Source organism: Pleurodeles waltl, chromosome 12 (genome assembly GCF_031143425.1).
Source record: "Pleurodeles waltl isolate 20211129_DDA chromosome 12, aPleWal1.hap1.20221129, whole genome shotgun sequence".
Lineage (NCBI taxonomy): Eukaryota > Metazoa > Chordata > Amphibia > Caudata > Salamandridae > Pleurodeles > Pleurodeles waltl.
Genome location: NC_090451.1, coordinates 502,873,960 through 502,893,700, shown reverse-complemented (window position 1 = coordinate 502,893,700; position 19,741 = coordinate 502,873,960). Strand labels below are relative to the sequence as shown.

At 45.1% G+C, this 19,741-nt stretch overlaps 1 protein-coding gene across 4 annotated transcripts in view; it reads left to right on the top strand.

Moving 5' to 3' along the window:
- PRMT7 (protein arginine methyltransferase 7) overlaps positions 1–19,741 on the top strand; it is a 424,549-nt gene that overhangs the window by 15,823 nt on the left and 388,985 nt on the right. For 2 of the 4 annotated variants that reach the window (XM_069217242.1, XM_069217246.1), the window contains exon 2: positions 8,915–9,107. In XM_069217242.1, coding sequence (XP_069073343.1) covers positions 9,013–9,107 — 95 coding nt within the window. In that variant the 5' untranslated portion in view covers positions 8,915–9,012. Of the gene's footprint in view, positions 1–669; positions 809–8,914; positions 9,108–19,741 lie in introns of all 4 variants that reach the window. The other 2 variants (XM_069217243.1, XM_069217244.1) reach the window with 2 other exon arrangements.

The following is a 19,741-nucleotide window of genomic DNA, read 5'->3' as shown; positions in this document are numbered from 1 at the left end:
TCATAACATGTAGTACTCCATTTGTGATCTATATATTGTAATGTCCATGTCAAAGATGGTATGTTGGGAGTACTAAACACAGTGTGAAGAAACGGATTTTGGAACATATGCGTGCAATAACTTCAGTTGATGAACATTATCCAGTAGCAAGGCATTTTAAAGAAAAACATAACTCTGATTGGACTCAGTTATCTTACTTCGCCATTGAACATGTCCCTCCATTTCATAGAGGGGGCAATAGAGAATTAATATTGAGGAAAAAAGAGTCAAAATACATCTTAGACTTGGAGACTAAGATACCTAAAGGATTGAATATTGGGGAAGAGTTGAATACCCATTTATATGATAATTAAGGAACAATCTTAATAGGGTATATGACAGTGGTTACCCATCTAACATTAAATATTGGGGAATAATTGAATACCTGTATATTTGAAAATTACCTGGTATTTTAGATAGGATTTTTTGTAGTGACTACCAATGAATGTAAAAGAATTTAAAAGAATTTGAATTTTTTAAAAATAATAATAGATTATGCAAATAGGAGACTTTAGTTTCCGTAATTAGTATATCTTTTATGATAAAGTGTTCTTTAGTAGTTGATTAGATTTGGGGATATATGGACAATTGATTAAATTTATTTATTTATTTATTTAAATGTCTTTCCAGATTTAATGGGTCGGATGGAAAATATGCTGACTTCCACTTGCCATCGCTTTCTCTATAGTACACGTTATTGGGCGTTTTCAGTGCAGATTCACAGATAAGAAAATGTTAAAAAGTTCTTTCATACACATCAACATAGTTGGTCTGTCTCATTAATATTAACTGCATATAAATTGATATAGGGGTATCAATATTACAGCTATTGTGGTTAAGGATTGTTGATTTCTTATTTAAAATATTCTTTACGTTACGTGGTTTTATGTCACCTTTGGGCTCAAATTAATAATATTTTATTATGATATAATAGTCCGGTGGATTGCAACTGAAGCTACAACTTTACCTTCCTCTTTTGTATAATAATTTACCCCAATATGTATTTACTTATATATTTGTATGTCTTTTGCAGTTTGATGGTTTTGTATATTGGCACAGATTTCACTAGTTATTATAACCTTGATGTATACTCAATGAGGTTGTGATTTGACGGTTTCCATCTTTAGTTATCTGGTATCTGCTGGTTTTGTCTCATTTCTATGTTTATGAATGAATAGTATTTAGTAATGGATTGGTGGTGAATATCACGTGACCAAGGCTGCTGTGTCAGCCGAAACGCGTTGTGCTTTGATTAAATATGTTTTTCACTTTCTCTGAATCCTGAGCGTGCTATACTTTTATTTTATTTTGTTTTTTTAATATATATATATATATTTATATATATATACACAATATTTTTTAAAGATCTTAGTATAAAAGAATATTTATTTTGATATTTATGTACTTACAATTATAAGTATAGGAAAACAATGTTTTTGTGATAGATATTTTCAGCACAATATTTCTGTTTACAATATTGTTTATTCCGATATTATGTCAGTGTTCCAGTTTCATTGAAGGAGCTTGACATTCAGTACAATAGTAAGCAGGATATAATTTTTGAGAGTTCCCATAATTGTATGTGGTAACAAGTTGGTGGTGTGATTTGGTATTTTAGGCATATGTATAAAGCATGGTGAAGTCCTGGAGTGAAACACACTGCTTTACATTGAACAAAGGTGTATGATGTTAGACATGAGGATTGCTGCAGCAGCATGGACAGATGTACAGAACCGGGAAGTAATAAAGCATTCCGGCCGAAATGTATTTTGCCATGTAAGATTGCTAAGCTTACATAGAAAATATGGTTGAATGATAGCTCCAGCTTTGGGTGATAATATTTTTGTTGCTAAAAGAGTGGATCTCACTTTCAAAGAGTGAATGAAGCAGTAAGGACCAGCCTAGAAAAGAGAAAATTGCAATTTGTGAAGTGGACATAGATTCTAGCAGTGTAGTGAGCAGTGACCAACCGAGATCGAGAATGTACTGCAAGTCATTAGGCGATGCAATTTTGCAAATACAAAGCATCTCACAAATGTTCGTAATTGCCTAGGAATGAGCACATATGTATAGCACATGAGAAGAAATATATTTTTCTAGATGTTGCTAGAATTGTGGGTGAAAGAGTTTAAAGGTTGTGATAGAAAAGAGTGGGCTAGAGTTAATAAAATGCGAGAAGCCTGGTATATCTGATGGTGAAAGAAATTAGTAATGCTTCTTAAGGGGGAAAAGGTGAATGCTTCTCAGCCCATCTTTGTAGAAAATACCATGGGAGTTTGTATGAATCTAAAATTTAACATCTGTCCTGACTCCTCTGTGCCTTAGATGTTAGAGTTTAAATTCTCAGATCTCAGCTAAAGTACTTTAGTTATCCTCTGTTGCAAACAACTAGTTTATTCACTTCCTTCAGCCCTTCAATGTATTCATGCTTGCAATGTCCACTGACCCTGTAAGACCTACTTCCATGTATGGCAAATGTGAAAGATAGCATTGAAAGATGCTCCGTGAGTCAAACCTTATTGTTCTTTACAATGCACCATAAAATATTGTAAGTATAATGCATAATTATTCTAGTTGTAGAGGCTAGCAGACAATAAAACTGTCCATCTAATTTGGCTTAAGAGAAGTGGAAGTACTTTTTGAGCTTTACCTGTCATAGACTACTGCACCATCTATTGCAAAAAGACTGCATCAATAGCTACTTCTTGTTTATTGGTTTTCTATTCGATATCCCGCTTTGATGCTGACTCCTAAATATTAACAATAAGTTTTGAAGGTTGAAAATACTTTATATTTGCAGTTACGTTCTGAATTAATTGTACTTACGATCAATCACATTGTTACGCAAAATCTGTAACCCCGTTTTGTGAAATCTAATTTCCTAAAGGTTCTGTCTACAGACTCACCTTAGTAGATAGTCACCTACCATGAATATATGAATTTGTTAAGTTTACCGATCCTTATTTAGGTGATTCATTTCCTTGTTATTTATTGGTGTGGTTGCAAATTGATTTAAAATCTTTTGTTAAAAGTTTAATAATGAAATAACTCCCTGCTATAATTGTACTCACATTTATAATTAGGGCCCAATATATGAAATTTCCATTCACAAAAAGTGGTCACAATATGCGCACCTACGTTTTGTGAATGGAAAGTAATTTTGAAAAACAATCTATATACTAATAAGTCACCACACAAAATTCTGAATCTTAGTTGGTTGTGATCTGACCTACATCATCTATATTGATCAGTTAGATCGTAATTTGTGACTTGCCATGATTGGATGCCATCACTGGGATGCAGCTGGAAGGGTCAGCCAACCAATATGTCTCTGATCCCATTTAATAAAATCAGCTTTCCTCTTGTTTGTTTGAGAGTTGACAGTGGACCTGTGAACCACTGCCTACTCCACAGCAAACTTTTGTTTACCATTCACAAAGAGGAAGGGGTCCCTGGGAGCCCTTCCCATGTCCAAGGTAACACCTCCTTTGAGATCCGAACAAGTTGAGAGTGAGAACCCACTTGTAATTTTTGTTCAATGGTATCCACATTTTATGAATTAAACTTGCAGACTGTACTTAAAATTCAATCATTTATTCAATTGTTCCAGATCAGACACAGCCGACATGTATTTCGCCCTCTATGGTGAGTCCACCTAGTGCTTTCTCAAGGCATTTCAATAGTCATCTATAACAGATGATCTGATGATGTATAGTCATTACAAGAATTCATATAGAGAAATGCTTCATACAGTATGTGGTATCAATACCATGATTTGGATCAGATATTCGGAACAGACTGCAGCCGTATGCAGTTATCGTGTCTTAGGTTGGCGCCATCTTGGAAAGCCTTCCAAGATGGCGCCAACCTTATACACGATAACTGCATACTTATTTTGGTTGCAAAACATGGATACGTACTTAATCACTCGCATTTTGGAAGGCATGCCCTAAACACGGCTTTTCCAATTAGCAATTTGTTATGGGTTTAGTACATACAAGTCTTTTTGCAGTCACAAACCATGATTTTGAGAATTGCAGGCTTTGCAACCTCAAAATGCCCTGTGCATCGGCCTCTGTGACTTATTTAGCATTGGGAGGATGCGAGGCAACCGCCAATTTCGGCAAATGTCTCTTTCCCAATATTAAAAGTGCATTAATGTCAGTGGCACTCAAAATAGGGCAGGTGGGACGTCTGCTCCTTTTTGGCAAACGTCCCCCTCCGCCACTCTCTAAGTAAGGCCCTTACATGGTTAAAATAGTGTAATAATTGGAAGACACATTGTACTCCTTCAGTACTGTATTTGCAAACATGTGGCTGTGAACTAATTCTCCTGAGTGTCATGACTTGCTTAGACAAACCCCTAGCTATTAAACCATGTGGAAAGAGTCTTGGTTAGTTTCAGAAGGACTGCTACGATTTATGGCAGACTGTCCCCTGGTGTTAGGAGTGAGCACAGTTGTGCTTGTCCTGCCATCGTCACCCCTCCCTCCCAATCATTGCGCACACACTGCTTTAACATTCGCCCAAAAGACCTGATTACTGGGAAGTGGTGGCACCTGGAGAATGCAACACCAGATGGAGACTGTGACCATTCAGAAGAGTGGCTGTCCTCACAGTCAGGGTCTGTAGGATACACCAACACATGCAGGCAACTGGAAGCCACAGACATGCAAGCTCTGCTTTTATAGTGCAGATCACTCCGATGGGACCACATTCTCTCTATCCCACACCGTGCCAGCACACCTGAAACCAAATATTAGTCAGGTAAAGGTTTCTAAAATGCACAGCCAGAAAAGGGCAATCTTTACAACTTCCTCAGTAGGAGAGACAATTGGCTAACACTGCTCTAGTTGACTAGACCTGCTGCCGCTTTCCTGCATTAACTGTTTAGGTTTAAAGACCTTGCCCTGACCTTGTTCCTGTTCCAGTTCACACCTTACTTTCCTTCCTCTTTATTAAGAGTTCTCTTAATTTGGGTTCCTCCCTGCTTCGGACACCTTTCCTGCCTCCCCATTATTTTCAAATGTGACTGATGGAATCAGAAATTCCTGCTTTGAATTAGGTAAAGAGTGATTCTCAGAAATGTGCTTTGAGCATAATGATATATGCTTCAAGCTTTATCACCAGTTTGGGTAGATGCTGTGATTTTTTTTTTTTTTGTTCAAAAATCTCTAGAGTGATGATGCCCCCACCAAAAGTGCAAATGCACGGAGGAGCCTGGGGTGCTCAAGTCTGAGATGTGTGATCTGGAAGTTGAGGCCCAGCTTTTTTTCATACAACAGTGTTGTTGGAGCAGAAAGAAGTGAAGTGATCTTGGTTAAGCTGTGTCTTCCTACTAAATGCCCCCCCCCCCAAGATGAAGATAAAATCTCTGGGCAATATTTGATGCTCTGGGGAACTCTGTGGGGCGGGAGCAAGTGTGAAGACTGATGTCAGTGTAGAGAAGTTTGGAAGTCAGCTTTTTCTGAGAATTAAGCCATGCAAAAATCATGAGGAGACCGGACCACCAGGTTTAAAAAAAAGAACTGATAGCCACAGGTATGATTCATCTATTGTTCCTTTCAAGATAGAGTATACATGACAGGCCTAAACCTCTTCAGATTAAAAAATCAGAGGTGGCGAGAGATCTTTTTGAGTTTCAGAAAAAGGTTCCAAATGACTCACAGATCCAAGGGTGAGGTGTGAAGTAGCTAACTGCAAGCTGGAGATTGTCTGTTGCATGTCAGATTTCTACCCACATTGAAAGACCTTGGGAAACTTCCACAAATCTCTGTATTTCAAAGCATTTCTTGCTTCAGAGATTGTAGGTGGTGAGACACGATACTTAGACAAAAATGTTTTGCTGGAGGCTCTCCTTACCTCTGACCTCCCCATTCTGTGTGAATAAGCCCTTTATACCTTTAATATAGTTGAATTTGATGCCTGCAATCATATCAGTGATTGCAGAGGTGAGGTTTATTTTCTATTGCTCAAGTGAATGATGTAAGTCAAGTGTTTTACCCTTGCATGTTATTTCTTTAATCCCTCAAAACAAATTGTTAATCCTAAAAGAACTGATACAGATTTTTACTTGTGACCCGTTCAGCAGCCTTTTGTCTCTTGGCAGAGCACCTGAGTGCCGATCCTCAGTGCTTCACTACACATTCCAAGCTTAAGTGATATAAAAGTCAGGGACTGTGCAGTAACATGTGAGTTACCACATTTCCATCTGATGCACAAGGCTGTAGTATTTTAATGTCATTACGAACCATAAAGTGGGGTTGTAGATCACTTTTGAAATGCTATTGGGTTATATTGGTACCCACCAGCATATCAGCTTAGTTGCAGTGGTATAATTTTAATAGAGTAATTGATTTTGTCTTTCACTCACATTTGTGACTTATATCTTTCATAACGTAAAACGGCGGCACTCTAGTTCACCTTGTTTTATAGGTTTTCGATTTTTAAAGGATTATTCAAATCAGAATATATTTCATACCAGTTAATTAGATACAACATCAGCTGGAACAAACACAGGGCACTTAGTTATATCTGCATACTGAATGGGTCTTCCTGGACTGGGAGGGTGGAGGGCCTGACACTTACATTTCAAAGGACAGTGGCGTGCCCTCACACAGTGGGCTGATAACCCCCCACTGGGACCCTGGCAGACAGGACTGGGCTGAAAGGGGAACATGTGCACTTCAGAACCACTCTTTGAAGTCTGTCCCACTTCAAAGGCATTTTTGGGTATGTAAACTGGGTCTCTGTTCCCACCAACTCCGATGCTTCTGGACCTGCACCTGAACTCTGCCCTGCCTGCTGCCCTGCTGGCCTCTGACTGTGCTGGAAGGACTCTGCCTTCCCCCAAAAATGCTCTCCACGGGCTTGGATTCAGTTTGCCTCCTGTTCTGAAGTCTCAGGGACAGCAAAGACTTAAACTACTAGCCTTTCGCTAGTACCCGACTTCAGCGACTCTGGAACGACTTCAGTGATGCCGCAGCCTGCTCCCGCTCAGTGTTCCTCGCTGCACACAGCGACCACAGCATGCAATGCAAGTCCGACATTGCCGGCACTCCGCTGACATCACTTAGCGTCATAGCAACACTGCGAAGTTGAAACATCACGTCCTGACAGACCACAACCAGCAACCCCGCCTAGTCACAAGGAATCAACGCATCGCGGACGATGACGCAGCATCTCCCCCCTGTATCCAAACGGAACTGTCGTCTCACCCCCACCTGCTTCACAGCACGGAACTGACCCCTCCTTCCTCGAAAGCTGTAAGGGACTGATGCTGCACAGACTCCCGCGACGCCTCTTTCCGACTCCGTACGACATCCTTGTTCTTCGTTTTCAAAAGGTACAGTACCTGGGGTCCGTGTGACTCTGTGACCGGCACCAGTGGTGTTGGATTGTTGGGAACGACTCAGTCAACGATGCTGTGATAGCCCCAGTCAGAGCTATTGTGTTTCTAGGCGCATTAGTTGGATTTAGGCCCTCATTATGAACACAGCAGTGTTTACCGGCGTGTTCAGGCTGGCGGTCATTTAATTGACCACCAGATCCCCTGGTACCCCACCGGCCGCATAAAGAACATTTTGCTGGGCTGGCAGGCGGAAACATTGTTTCCGCCCGCCGGCCCAGCAGAATGCCTGGCCGGGACATTGCCGGCGGCTCCACATGGAGCCGCGTCAATGCCTCTGTGCGGCGGGTTTCGCTGCACCCGTCGCGCAGATGACTGCCCGTAAATCGGGCAGTGACCTGCGTGATGGGGCACTGCACAGGGGCTCCTGCACTGCCCATGCCAAGTGCATGGGCAGTGCAGGGGGAACCCGCCAGGGAAAGGCTGGTGGCTGTAGTGATCATTATCCGGAGGGGCAGCAGTCCTGCCCTGTCGGATGATGATTCCTTCAACCGTCAGGCTGGCTGTCAGAGGCAGCCTGGCGGTGGAGGAGGGCACTCCATGTGTACAACGGTCCAGCCCGCTATGGGAGTGGCGGTCTTTTTACCCGCCGCCCGCATGGGGGGCTGAACCCCTTAATCTTTAAAAATTCATAACTTTGCTTGTATACATTGGATTTTCCTTTTTCAACAGTATTTTATTCAGATAAATATTCTCTATTTTTTCTAAACTTGTGTGATGTCTTTTTGTGGTGTTTTCCGCATGGTATGGTATAAGTTCTGTATAAATACTTCACACATTGTCTACAAAGTTAAGCCTGACTGCTCAGTGCCAAGCTACCAGAGGCTGGGCACAGGATAATTTGAATTGTGTTGTAACTTACCCTGCCTAGGATTGTGGTCCCTACTTGGACAAGGGTGTATACCTCTGCCAACTAGACACCCCATTTCTAACACTTGCCACAGAGGGACTAATTGTGCACCTTTAGTTTCCAAGACATCACCACATAATTCTCAGGAGTGGCTTTCTTGTGTGCATTCAGTGCCTATGGCTGGGACTCCTTACACTGTATCAGTTTTACCTGTTGAAAACAGGCCCATTGCGGTATTATCCTTAAAAGGAAAGTATGAAAGCCAATGTCACTGCCTCCTTCTGGTTATTGTTCCTATGACAGTATGTAGTGTGATTGTACATTTTTATACACTGAGTTTTTACAGTCATCATAAGGAAATGTCTGAATTTGGAAGAATTCTTTGGAATAAAACTATTCTTAGTATCAGTACTGGTGTGAGTTGAGAGTATGAGTTGTACTGTATCACCTTGTGTAGCTTTGTCACTGCAGTAATACTGAAGACATACCACCAGAGAAAATGACAAACAGTTCAAAAAATGCTTTGGACAATGATACTTTAAGTTGTGTTGTACCACGATGAACTTTAGTTTCATCATATAAATTCTTCTTCTATTGCACCTGTTTATTTTTTGTAGAGTCTTAACTGGAATAAAGCAAACTAAAGGAACGAAACACGTCCTAATCCACAAAGAAGTTGTCCTTTATTGCCACCAGAGTCTGACTAATCTTTGTCATGAAGGTTTTCTGCGGAAGGGCAAATCCCACTACAGGAGCAGTGGAGTGGGTGGAAGAAGATGAGAACTATGATTATCACCAAGAAATTGCAAGGTAAAGAATTATGAACATAGTAACAAGCAAAGGAACACAATTACTTTTTTACTTCTCTTTATGTATTAACATTTGATTCTTGACCTGACTATCTTGCTCATATGGCAGTTCCTGCATGCCCAGATAGGCACACAGCATTACACTTTATGCAAGAAAACCGTGGTGTTGTAGTTGGACTCTCGCTCAAGGTGAGTCTCCTGGTTTAGGGATGACAGCACTTTTGTTTGTAGGCGACTAAGCCAGTCCTACAACAAGTTGCAACTGTCAGCCCAACCCTCCTGGCTCACAAGCAGTACCTCACCAAAAACCCAAACTGTAAAAGGTGATTTCTGGCAACCTTTATGCATGGAGTCTAGAGTGCGACATCTCAGGAGAGTCGTGGTTAAATGGAGATTACCCTTTTCTCACATGGGCAACAAGTCTCAGTCATACACAGGCAATGAAAGAGATGCAGGGAAGTTTTCAATAGGTTTATTAACAAGACTTCAATCTGCGATAAAATGCATGAGCTGCAATGATTAGGATAATGCACAGTGCAAGAATAATAACTGTGAAAATGAGTCATGAATACAAAGACCCCAACCACCTTACAATAAACATAAGATGTAGGGGGGCGTGGCCAGCATGGCAGCGTGAGCAGATGTGTTTTGTCCGTGTTCCGCCGCCCGGGCCTCTGACACAGCTTTGCGGCCCTAGATGGGGTGAAGTCGGGTGCCCGACAGAGCGCATCGGACGCCCCGGACAGTGAGGAGCCCCTGAGGGCTTGGGACACCTGTGCTGCCGCCGAACGGGAGGGCGGAACCGCAGGGCCTGTGCTGACGCCGGTAGTAGGCGGGCGTGGCTTGCGGCGGCTCGGGCTGCGCGGCGGCCCTTGAGCCTTGCGGCCTTGTGGCCCCGAGGAGTGGTGCGGCGGCGGCCCAGGAGGGTGCCGCTGGTGCCCTGCGGGCTGTAGTGTGCACCTGAAGCTGGAGGCTGGAGCGCTGGTGCCTGGGAACGGCAGGACCTGGGCCCACGGCGGGAGGCACGAGTCAGCTGCCACTGTGCCAGGCATCTGGATTTGGGCGACGAGCAGCCCTTGATGAGGTGGGACCCTGGGCCCATATATCGGCGGTGCAGGCGGCCCGCGGAGAACCTTTGCGGCGCTGAGACATACGGAGCGGCTGGGCAGTGAAGTGATCCGCCATTGAGAGAAGAGGTCAGTGGTGATTGGTGACGACGTTGGGCCTAGAGAGACCCGACCCTCGGGTGCATTTTTGAGGAGGCTTCGCTTGAGCTGCTGCTGCTGTTGTGCCAGGCATCTAGATCCGGGCGATGGGCAGCCCTTGGTGAGATGGGATCCTGAGCCCTTGGATCGACGGGGCAGGTGGCCCGGGGAAGTCCTTACTGGCGTCAAGACACAAGGAGCGGCTGAGAAGTGAAGTGCCTCGCCACTGAGAGAGGAGGTTAGTGGTGGTTGGTGACTTTGTTGTGCCTGGGGTGACCCGTAGGCGCACTTCTGAGGAAGCTTAGATTGACCTCAACGCCCGACGCGGCGAGGGTGCTGGAGTGATGGCGTCTGCTAAGGGCAAGCGAGAACGGACGGTTAGAGATATGCTCACGGGGGCTCTCCCAGTGGCGGCCGGAGCTCTGGAGGGGCCACCTGCTGCGAGGGCTCAAGAGGAGAGGGGCGAGGTTGAAGATGATGAAGGGGCCCCGGTTACGAGGGGCTTCCCTGTTCGACTCGCTCTGGAGCGATCTTCAAGAGCTTCGACGGGACATATACCATGAGGTAAAGGAACTGAGAGCAGAAGTCACCTCCCTCGGTGAACGGGTTGCACAGGTTGAAGATGGTGAAATCTCCCAGGGAGAGGAGGTGGCAGATCTCCAACAAGAATGCATCCGCTTGCGGGAGCAACAGGATCTCCTCCAGCTTACGGTGGAGGACCTAGAGAACCGCTCACGCCGGCATAATATCCGCCTTAGGGGAGCACCGTCTGGGGCTGAGAAGGACGACATTGGAGAGTTTGTGGTGGAACTATTTAGTTCAGTTCTTGGCTTAGAGGAGTCCCGAGAGATTACGCTGGATAGAGTGCATCAGGTGGGTCGGACTCTGGGTGAGGGAGATCGCCCTCCGGACATCCTGGCCTGCGTCCACAACTATGGGCTTAAGGACAGTATATTGCAACGAGCACGCAATCTGCCGCAGATCCAATTTAGAGGGCTCCAGCTTCAATTATTTCAGGACCTTTCGGCACGAACTTTGCAGAGGCGTCGCGAATTTAAACCTATTACGGAACATTTGCGTGCACAGGAGGTGTCATATTCTTGGGGCCACCCGTTCCGCCTTATCTTTCGCTGGGAGACATAGCTCCATCAGGTGAAGTCCATATCGGAAGCGAACTGGATCCTGGGCCTGGTGGAGGGTGGCCAGGACCCATGTGTGAAACCGGGCCCGAGTGGAGAGGTCCGACCGAGTTGGAGGAGAAAGGAGAAAAGGAGGAAGCGACAGAGGCCTACCGCGTCGGAGCAGTTATCGGAGCGGAAGTCGGCAGTGAATAATGTGGCAGCTGGGACCAATGTCTAAGTCTGGGGCGCATGGTGACGACTGCTTAGCACTGGGTCGCTTATTTGTTTGCCTACGGGCTGTCAGGGAGGGGCCTGGGCGGCGGGTTGAACGGGCTTAGCTGGTGAACTTGAGGGGGTTCCACGGCCCAGTCAAGACTTTTTCCTCTTTGGAGAAGAGTGTGAGTGGACTTTATGGTTCTGAGCACCTGTTGTGCGCAATGGTTGTTGGTTGGTGTGCTTCCCTGGGAATCCGGTCTAGGAGTAGTCGTGGAGGAGCAGCCCGTGTCCTTTTGCCCCTTGGTGACCCACTCCCGGCGACGACATGACAGTTAAATGTATAAGTTTGAATGTTCAGGGGCTTAATAACCCAACCAAGCGTCTAGCGATTCTATCGGATTTAGAGAAGTCGGGGTCACATTTGCCTATTACAAGAGACCCACTTGTTACATAAAGATACGTTCCGCATGCGCTCACAATGGTTCCCTAGGCAGCTGTGGTCCTCAACTACTACGAAGCATGCGGGGGTGGCGATATTGCTCTCGAGGACGTTTCCTGGGGAGATAGTTGGGAAGATACATGAAATTCCAGGTAGGTTCCTGGCTATCAGAATGCGGCTTGGGGCGTTTTCTTTTACTGTTGCTTCCCTTTATGCCCCGAACTCCCAGCAGGAGGCTTTCCTGAGACAGTCAATCTCCCCTGTACTTAGTTCGCCAGATAGCGCTATTTTAATAGGGGGTGATTTTAATCTAGTAATGGACAATGAGCTTGATCGCTCGAGCCAACTCTTTGGACAGACTGGGGCAGTGTCGGAGATGGGGCCTCAATGGTTGGCGGAGTGTGGGTTCGAGGATGTGTGGAGGAAGTCCCATCCAACACTGCGAGATTATTCCTTCTATTCTGCGGCGACCAAGACCTATGCCCGGCTTGATCTTTTCTTGACCTCGCAAGAGTTCATGTCCCGGGTTAGAGAGGCTACGATTGAGCCCAGGGCCTTGAATGATCATGCCCCTATTACTGTGAAACTGGCTATGGAGGTAGGTCGCATTGGTACCCCGAGCTGGCGCTTTAAGGACTCCTTGCTTCAGAGTGAGTCAGTAGTGGAGTCGCTTCGTTGTGCGATTGTGGACTATATTGTTCTTAACGATGACGGCAGCACCTCTATGGAGGTTGTCTGGGAGGCATTGAAGGCAGTGGTGCGGGGTGAGGTTATGGCATTGTCGGCGAGGGATAATAGAGCGAGGAGAGAGGTGAGAGAAAGGCTACAGCAGAGAGTGGCTGTCCTGGAGCGTTCCCATAAATCGACTGGTGCGCCTAGAATTTGGCAAAAGCTAGAGAAGGCGAGACAGCAGCTGAAGCGACTAGACTGGGATAGAGCAGAGTATGCAGTAGCACGTCTTAAGCACAAATATTATATTGGGAGAAATAGATGTGGAAAGCTGTTAGCGCATCGGTTGCGAGCATAGCGCGCTGCATCGACAGTTAAATCAATTCATTCCCCCTCTGGTGAAGTGGCCTGCGTGAGTGATCAGATTGCTGAGGCCTTTGCAGGGTTTTACCGGGGTTTGTATGCAGCGGATGAGTGGGACGACGTGGCTCTGGACTCTTATTTGGAGGGTGTAGCAATCACCCTTCTTGGGAAGAGGGAGGTGATGTCATTAGACCAGGAAATAAGGCTAGAAGAAGTTGTATCAGCGATTTCCCACCTGAAGAAAGGGAAGTCCCCCGGCCCAGATGGGTTCACAGCATTGTTTTATAAGACCTTTTGTGTGGAACTCGCCCCTCTACTCACCCGGCTTTTTAATTCTTTTTGGACGACGGGGACCCTGGCGCTTAGCATGCTTGTCGCTACTATTACTGTTATACATAAATCGGGTAAGAATCCAGAGGACTGTGCTTCGTATAGGCCGATCTCGCTTCTGAACATAGATGCCAAATTATTCACGGGGATACTTGCCTTCTGCCTTAATCCCTATATGCCGGGCCTTATTGATCCAGATCAGTCAGGTTTCATTCCAAATCGACAATGCAGTGATAATCCGAAGCGGCTTTTACATCTGATAGACAAAATGGATAGATCTCGAAGAGAGGCGCTCTTTCTTTCAATTGACGCTGAAAAGGCGTTCGATAGGGTCCATTGGCCATACCTTTTCCGGGTCTTGAAGCGTTTCGGCCTGGGTCCGGGCTTTCGATCTTGGATCCAATGTACTTATCGCTCTCCTAGGGCGGCGGTTCGAGTCAATGGTGTGCTCTCTGCGTCGTTTCCGGTTGGACGTGGGACTAGACAGGGATGCCCACTTTCCTCCCTATTGTTTGTGCTATACATGGAGCCCTTTGCACAGCGTTTGCGAGACAGCCCCTTGGTTTCTGGCGTGAAATTTGGTGGAGACCACCACCTCATTACTTTATACGCAGACTATGTGATTCTTACACTTGTGGAGCCTGCCACCTCTTTGCCTGCGTTTATGGAGTTGTTGGGTGAGTTTAGCCGGGTTTTGGGATTTAAAGTGAATATACAGAAGTCCCAGGTCCTAAGTCTGTTTTTGAGCACAGATCATGAGGAAGATTTGAGAGCTCGGTACCCCTTTATTTGGTCGACTTCGCACCTTTCCTGTCTGGGGGTTGAGTTAGCAACGTCTGCTGAAAAAATGGTGAACCTAAATTACAAGAAACTGGTACGCGATATACAGCGGGATCCGGCGGCATGGCGGAAACACAAGCTATCTTGGCTGGGAAGGGTGGCTGCGGTTAAGATGACGGTATTGCCGCAAATTTTATATATAGTTCAGGTGCTCCCGTTAACCCCACCCCCCGGACGATTGCTACCCTACATCCGCGGTCTTGAGATTTATATGGGAGGGTCGCCCGGCGCGCTTAGCGAGGCAGGTTCTATACCGTCCCAAGAGCAGTGGGGGGGCTGGTGATCCTGTGTCTTCTGAGATATTTCCAGGCAGCCCAGCTGCGCTTTCTTGTAGAGTGGAGTCGCCCACTCACGGAGAAACACTGGTGTTTTATGGACCAGGAGTGGATGGCTCTCATATTTGGAAGGAGCCTTGGCTCCGGCGTAGACATAGGGCTGGAGGTCTCTATACTTCCCCGATTACTGGGACAACGCTGCGAGTGTGGGATGCAGTGGCTTGCCGTTTAGAGCTGACTTCTTTTCTCTCCCCGATGACCTCCATAGGTGCGAACCCTGATTTTGAGCCTGGACTATGCCTGGATGGCCTTAGACGTTGGTATGAAGGGGGTTGTAGGAGAGTGGGAAGTCTCTTTGACGAACATGGGATTTTGTCCTTTGACCAGATGAGAGAGGCCTATGGCCTAGTGGAGGCGGATAGGCTGATGTATTACCAGGTTCGGCACTGGGCTGTCTTGCCGGCAAACAGAGCGTTGATGGATAGACCTCTCACACCATTTGAGAAATGGCTGTTCCTAAAGAAGAATGATAAGAGAATTATCTCGGAGCTCTATCGCCTTCTGCAAGGAGCAAGCCGCCCGCCGAAGTCAAAGAGCCAGCTGAGATGGGAGAGGGAGCTAGAGAGAGAGCTCTCGGACGAGGAATACACCATACAGCATATAGCGCGGCAGGGACAGAGACATAATATAAAATCGCCTCCTACTGGTACTACACTCCGGCGTGGTTGCATGCATGGGATCATGCTAAGACCGACCTTTTCTGGAGAGGTTGTGGAGCTACAGGCACACTGGTACATTTGCTTTGGCATTGCCCCAAGTTACATCGTTATTGGGGAAATATTATAGATGAGATAGATGTTGCGTTCCAGGTCACGATCCTGAGGTTCCCATCGTATATCCTACTGGGGCTGCCCAACCCCCTTACTTTTCCTTTACGATCTCTAAAAGGGAGGCAGATAGCCGTGGCACTCAATGCAGTGTTGCAATTGATTCTAGCTCTTTGGGAAACAGATAGGGTTCCGACTCGTGTCTCATGGCTCCAGAAGCTCTGGTTTATCCTTGCAATGGAGAAACTTATGTTAGCCACCCAGCAGCGGTCAGAAGATTTGGGCGCACTGTGGAAGCCTTTTATTCGGCTTCTCTCTGCAGAATTTACTGAGCTGACATGCCCGACCTACCTGAGAGTTTTGAGGCTGATTTGAATCATAGACCGGAGTGCGGGGGGGCCGCTAGATGGGAAGTGCGATTGATAATGTTGGAGTTGAGGAGGGGAAGGATAGATGGATGACACGGTCTCTCTTAGGGAAGCACTGTTGAAATGTTTTTTCTTTTTTTATATATGTTTGTGTGGTTCTCAACTGCGGGGCTGATATTATGGAGGACTATTGGTCATCGCCAGTGGACACACGGCTCAGCAAGGAGGAGACCCTTCGGGTGTCCATACTAGCATGGTTTTGGGACTCATGAGAGGAACCTTTGTATGAAACTACGATTTGCCATTGTGCTGATATATATAATTTCGGCCCTGTGCTGAGCGGTGTTTTGTATGTTTAAATTATTATAAAACAATAAACAGATTTGATCTTAAACATAAGATGTAAAATGACCCTAATACCATAGCATGGAGAACCTAATCTCTAACCTAAAGTTAGCTAGGTGTGATGAACCTAATTTGCCAGTACCGGGTCCATGAGAAGCACCCCCCAACCCTTGTTACTTTGGAATGAGGTCTCTTGATCAGACTCCTTGGGGACACGAATGCTGGGTCGGCATCAAGGCGACATGTAACATAGATCGCACTGATGAAATATATACAGATTTTGTAGGACCGCTGACCCAGGTATGTTCCCAAACAATAGATAAGAGGGCATGCTTGGGGCGGCAATTATGTCAACAATTCCCTCCACATGTACATGATGTTCCTGTCACACGTAAGTGGGAAAAGGACATGATGTGAATACCTACATATATCACTTGTCTTTGACGCTGATAGTGATGCCTTCACAGAATGGCACAGGAAATCTAAACATTTTCCTAACTATAAACGTAGCAGCCACTTTGGAAGAAATAATTAAATAAATAAATGCTCTAAAATAGAGCAGGCTAAGTAGGTTAAAAGTCACTAGGTGACGGGGGCACAAGCCTGCAAGCCAAAAGGTTAAGCAAACTCCTGATTCCCAATAAAACTAAATAGGATCTGCTACATCCTCCCCATTGCCGGAACAAGTATGACCCCATAATGACGGTGCCAGAAAAGGTGCCTGAACCCAAACTGAAATGCTCTGAACTAAAACAAGGTAAAATCATATTAAAATGTTATTCAAATCTTGTTAAAACTAGTTAAAAATAATTAAAACATACAAAGAGATAAAATGTCGGCCCATGACAAGCACAGCAGGTCAAAGTTAAAATCAAAAGGCAATTTTGGCATAAATTTGAAACGTTAGAATAAGTCAGTAGTCAAATTTATTTAATAGTAATTGTGTTCTTGGAGAATGTCCCCGAAGTCATCGAAAGGAAGGGCATCCAGGAATGTATCCACATGTATCGTCAGATCGATGGCAGGATTGGCAGACGGAGCCAGGAAGCAGTAGTGCACAGCAGTCTAAGAGGAAGGATCCCCCGCGAGGGCAGCATCATCCAAAGTGCCCGAAGGAGCCAGATAGTTCACCAAGCGTGGCTCATAAGTCGCCTCATGAATCAGCCTCAGTCTCCTGGGGCACGACCATGAATTAACCCTCACTGGGAACATTATTAGCTCTTGGTCTACAGGAGGCACTGGCAAAACTGTAAGGCACTCCGAAGGTAGATGCTCGAAAAGGCACCAGGTACAATGAAAGACTGGTTGCACACACCAATAGGACTGGTCGGAATGACAGTGACCAATCACTCTCCCAGTCTTCCAGCAGCGGAGCACCAAAAAACTGCACCAATGAGATCACGGCACAGCTGGGAAAGTGATAGTAGCTCTATCACTCCACTTTTCTGAGAAGGCACAACCACTGCGTATCAGGAACAGCAGCAGCGATATTCCGCCAATCAATACCAAAGTCACTGGAAAGACGCCAAACACACTTGAAAAGAATGAATGGATGGCTGAAGGAATAACTCTGAAGACAGTCTGGAAGATAGACACGAATCCAGACTAGGCAACCTTAAAGAAGTGCACTATCCCTGTGGTGCTTGAAGCGTTGAATATTCTGGATACCAGCTCTCCAAAGTGCTCTGGGAAGATCATATTTAATAAGGATTGTATCTCAGCTGATGATTTTGCTATCTGGAGAGCATACGTCTCTCTAGCCGATGTCAACGCAACTTGTTTATGGAACAGTAGCGCCTTTAATCTGCTCAGCTTGTCATAATTTACATTAGTAGTATCAATGTGAGGCCACATTTCTGCCTCTTTATCTCGTGTGTGGGGGGTGGAGTAGAACATGTCCACAACAAGTTACAATCTTAGAGACTGAAATTGCATAGGCAATTCCTGGCCTCATACCGCAACAGCTCTGTTCGTTCAGGACCACATAACTTCCATTTGAAAGTATATGGAATGCTTGGCGAATCAAGGGAACCGGTTACCCTTCAGAAAACAGGCCAAGTTTGCGACCCTCACATTGCAAAGGCCATGAAGGGACACCTGTTTGCAAATCATCGAATAACTAACAGTAGTCCCACATTTGCTTCAGTGTAGACAGACCTCAGTTTCGGCATTCAGACATTTGAACACGAAAGGCAACTCACACCCTTCTTTAATATAGCTATCTCCTAAACGCTCGTATCTGCCCACAGCAAAATGTTTCAAACATTTTGTGAAACGAAAGGTGGAAATTGGCAGATTTATAACACCATGTACGAGCCATACCGTTGAAGGACTTTCTGCAACTGTGAAAGGCAGCTTTTCTAACTTTTCTATATTAAGCATTTTGTAAGTTGCTCCCTTTTTAGCCATTATCTGTTGTTCCCTGTATAAGTTAAAAGCAGAAACAAGTCACTGCTGTTAATGTATTTCTATGGAACGCAACTTTTTTTCAGAATCTGTAATGTCCAACCTAACTGCATGATGTAGCGCAGCTGACTTTGTCCATGGTGTAAAAGGGACGTGTCATTCTGGATGATTTCAATCGTAGATGACACTGTTATTAAGAGTATCAGTTCTCTTGAACAGAATATTCATAACATTATCGACAACAGCTAAAGCCTTTTCCAGATTTTCCTTGTCCGCCTTAAACGTGCCTCTGCTTCCATCTAAGAAACCTTCCATATCTCATTGTATATATCATAGAGGAATCGTTTAGAGCGTGGCTTTCTTGGACCAAACAAGAACTCTTGTAAGTCTTTTTCCTCAGATAGCATATTAAGATGTTCTTTAACTGCTACTAAGGTGTTAGTCTGTAACCATAGTTGGCACAGTCTGCCCACACTGTATGTGGTAACTATACCAGAGTGTTGACCCAAGGCAAAGTGAGGGTCCAGACGTATAATCTTGAAACCCCTTGTGGAATCAATAAAACATGCCTTACAACCATTTGTGTCTATTGGCCACATTTACCCCCTCCTGGAAAGTGAAGGATTATAGATACCATCCCGAAACTCAGCATCTAATTCTTCCTTGGTGACATTTAGGAAGGATTGCCAATCGCTGAATTTGGCTGGCGTGGGGATACTGGGCGCATTGAGTTATTTTATTTTTGCTAACCCTAGGCAGGATGTCTGTTGAATTGTGTCATTTAAAAAGATCATTTGAACAAGTATTAGGGATGTTCTGAACAAAGCTTTCTTACCCTGAATTTGCCAATCTTATGTTCCCCATACACATTTCACATCAATAGTGCTCTTCCAGTATTCATATCCTTCAACTGCAAGTCAGGGAACAAAGGAATCTGAATAGATCCATTTAGTGTCAGTTAGCAAAATCTTTCTAATTTTGGAAGGTGGTAATTTGAAATAATGTGACTCTGCATGTGTAGTGTCATACCCAGAAAAATATGCAAATTTGTCAGTGTACTTTTTGGGACTCCCCACTGGAGGTGTTGAACAGTGTTCCCTATGTGTATAATTGAATACTGATCTATGTCTAGTTGCTCGGTGCAGGTAGTAATGTTCCCAATGATTCATCAAGGTTGATGAAGTAACCAGAAGCAGTCTCTGCAAACCCAGGTGCTGGTGCATTACTGGTG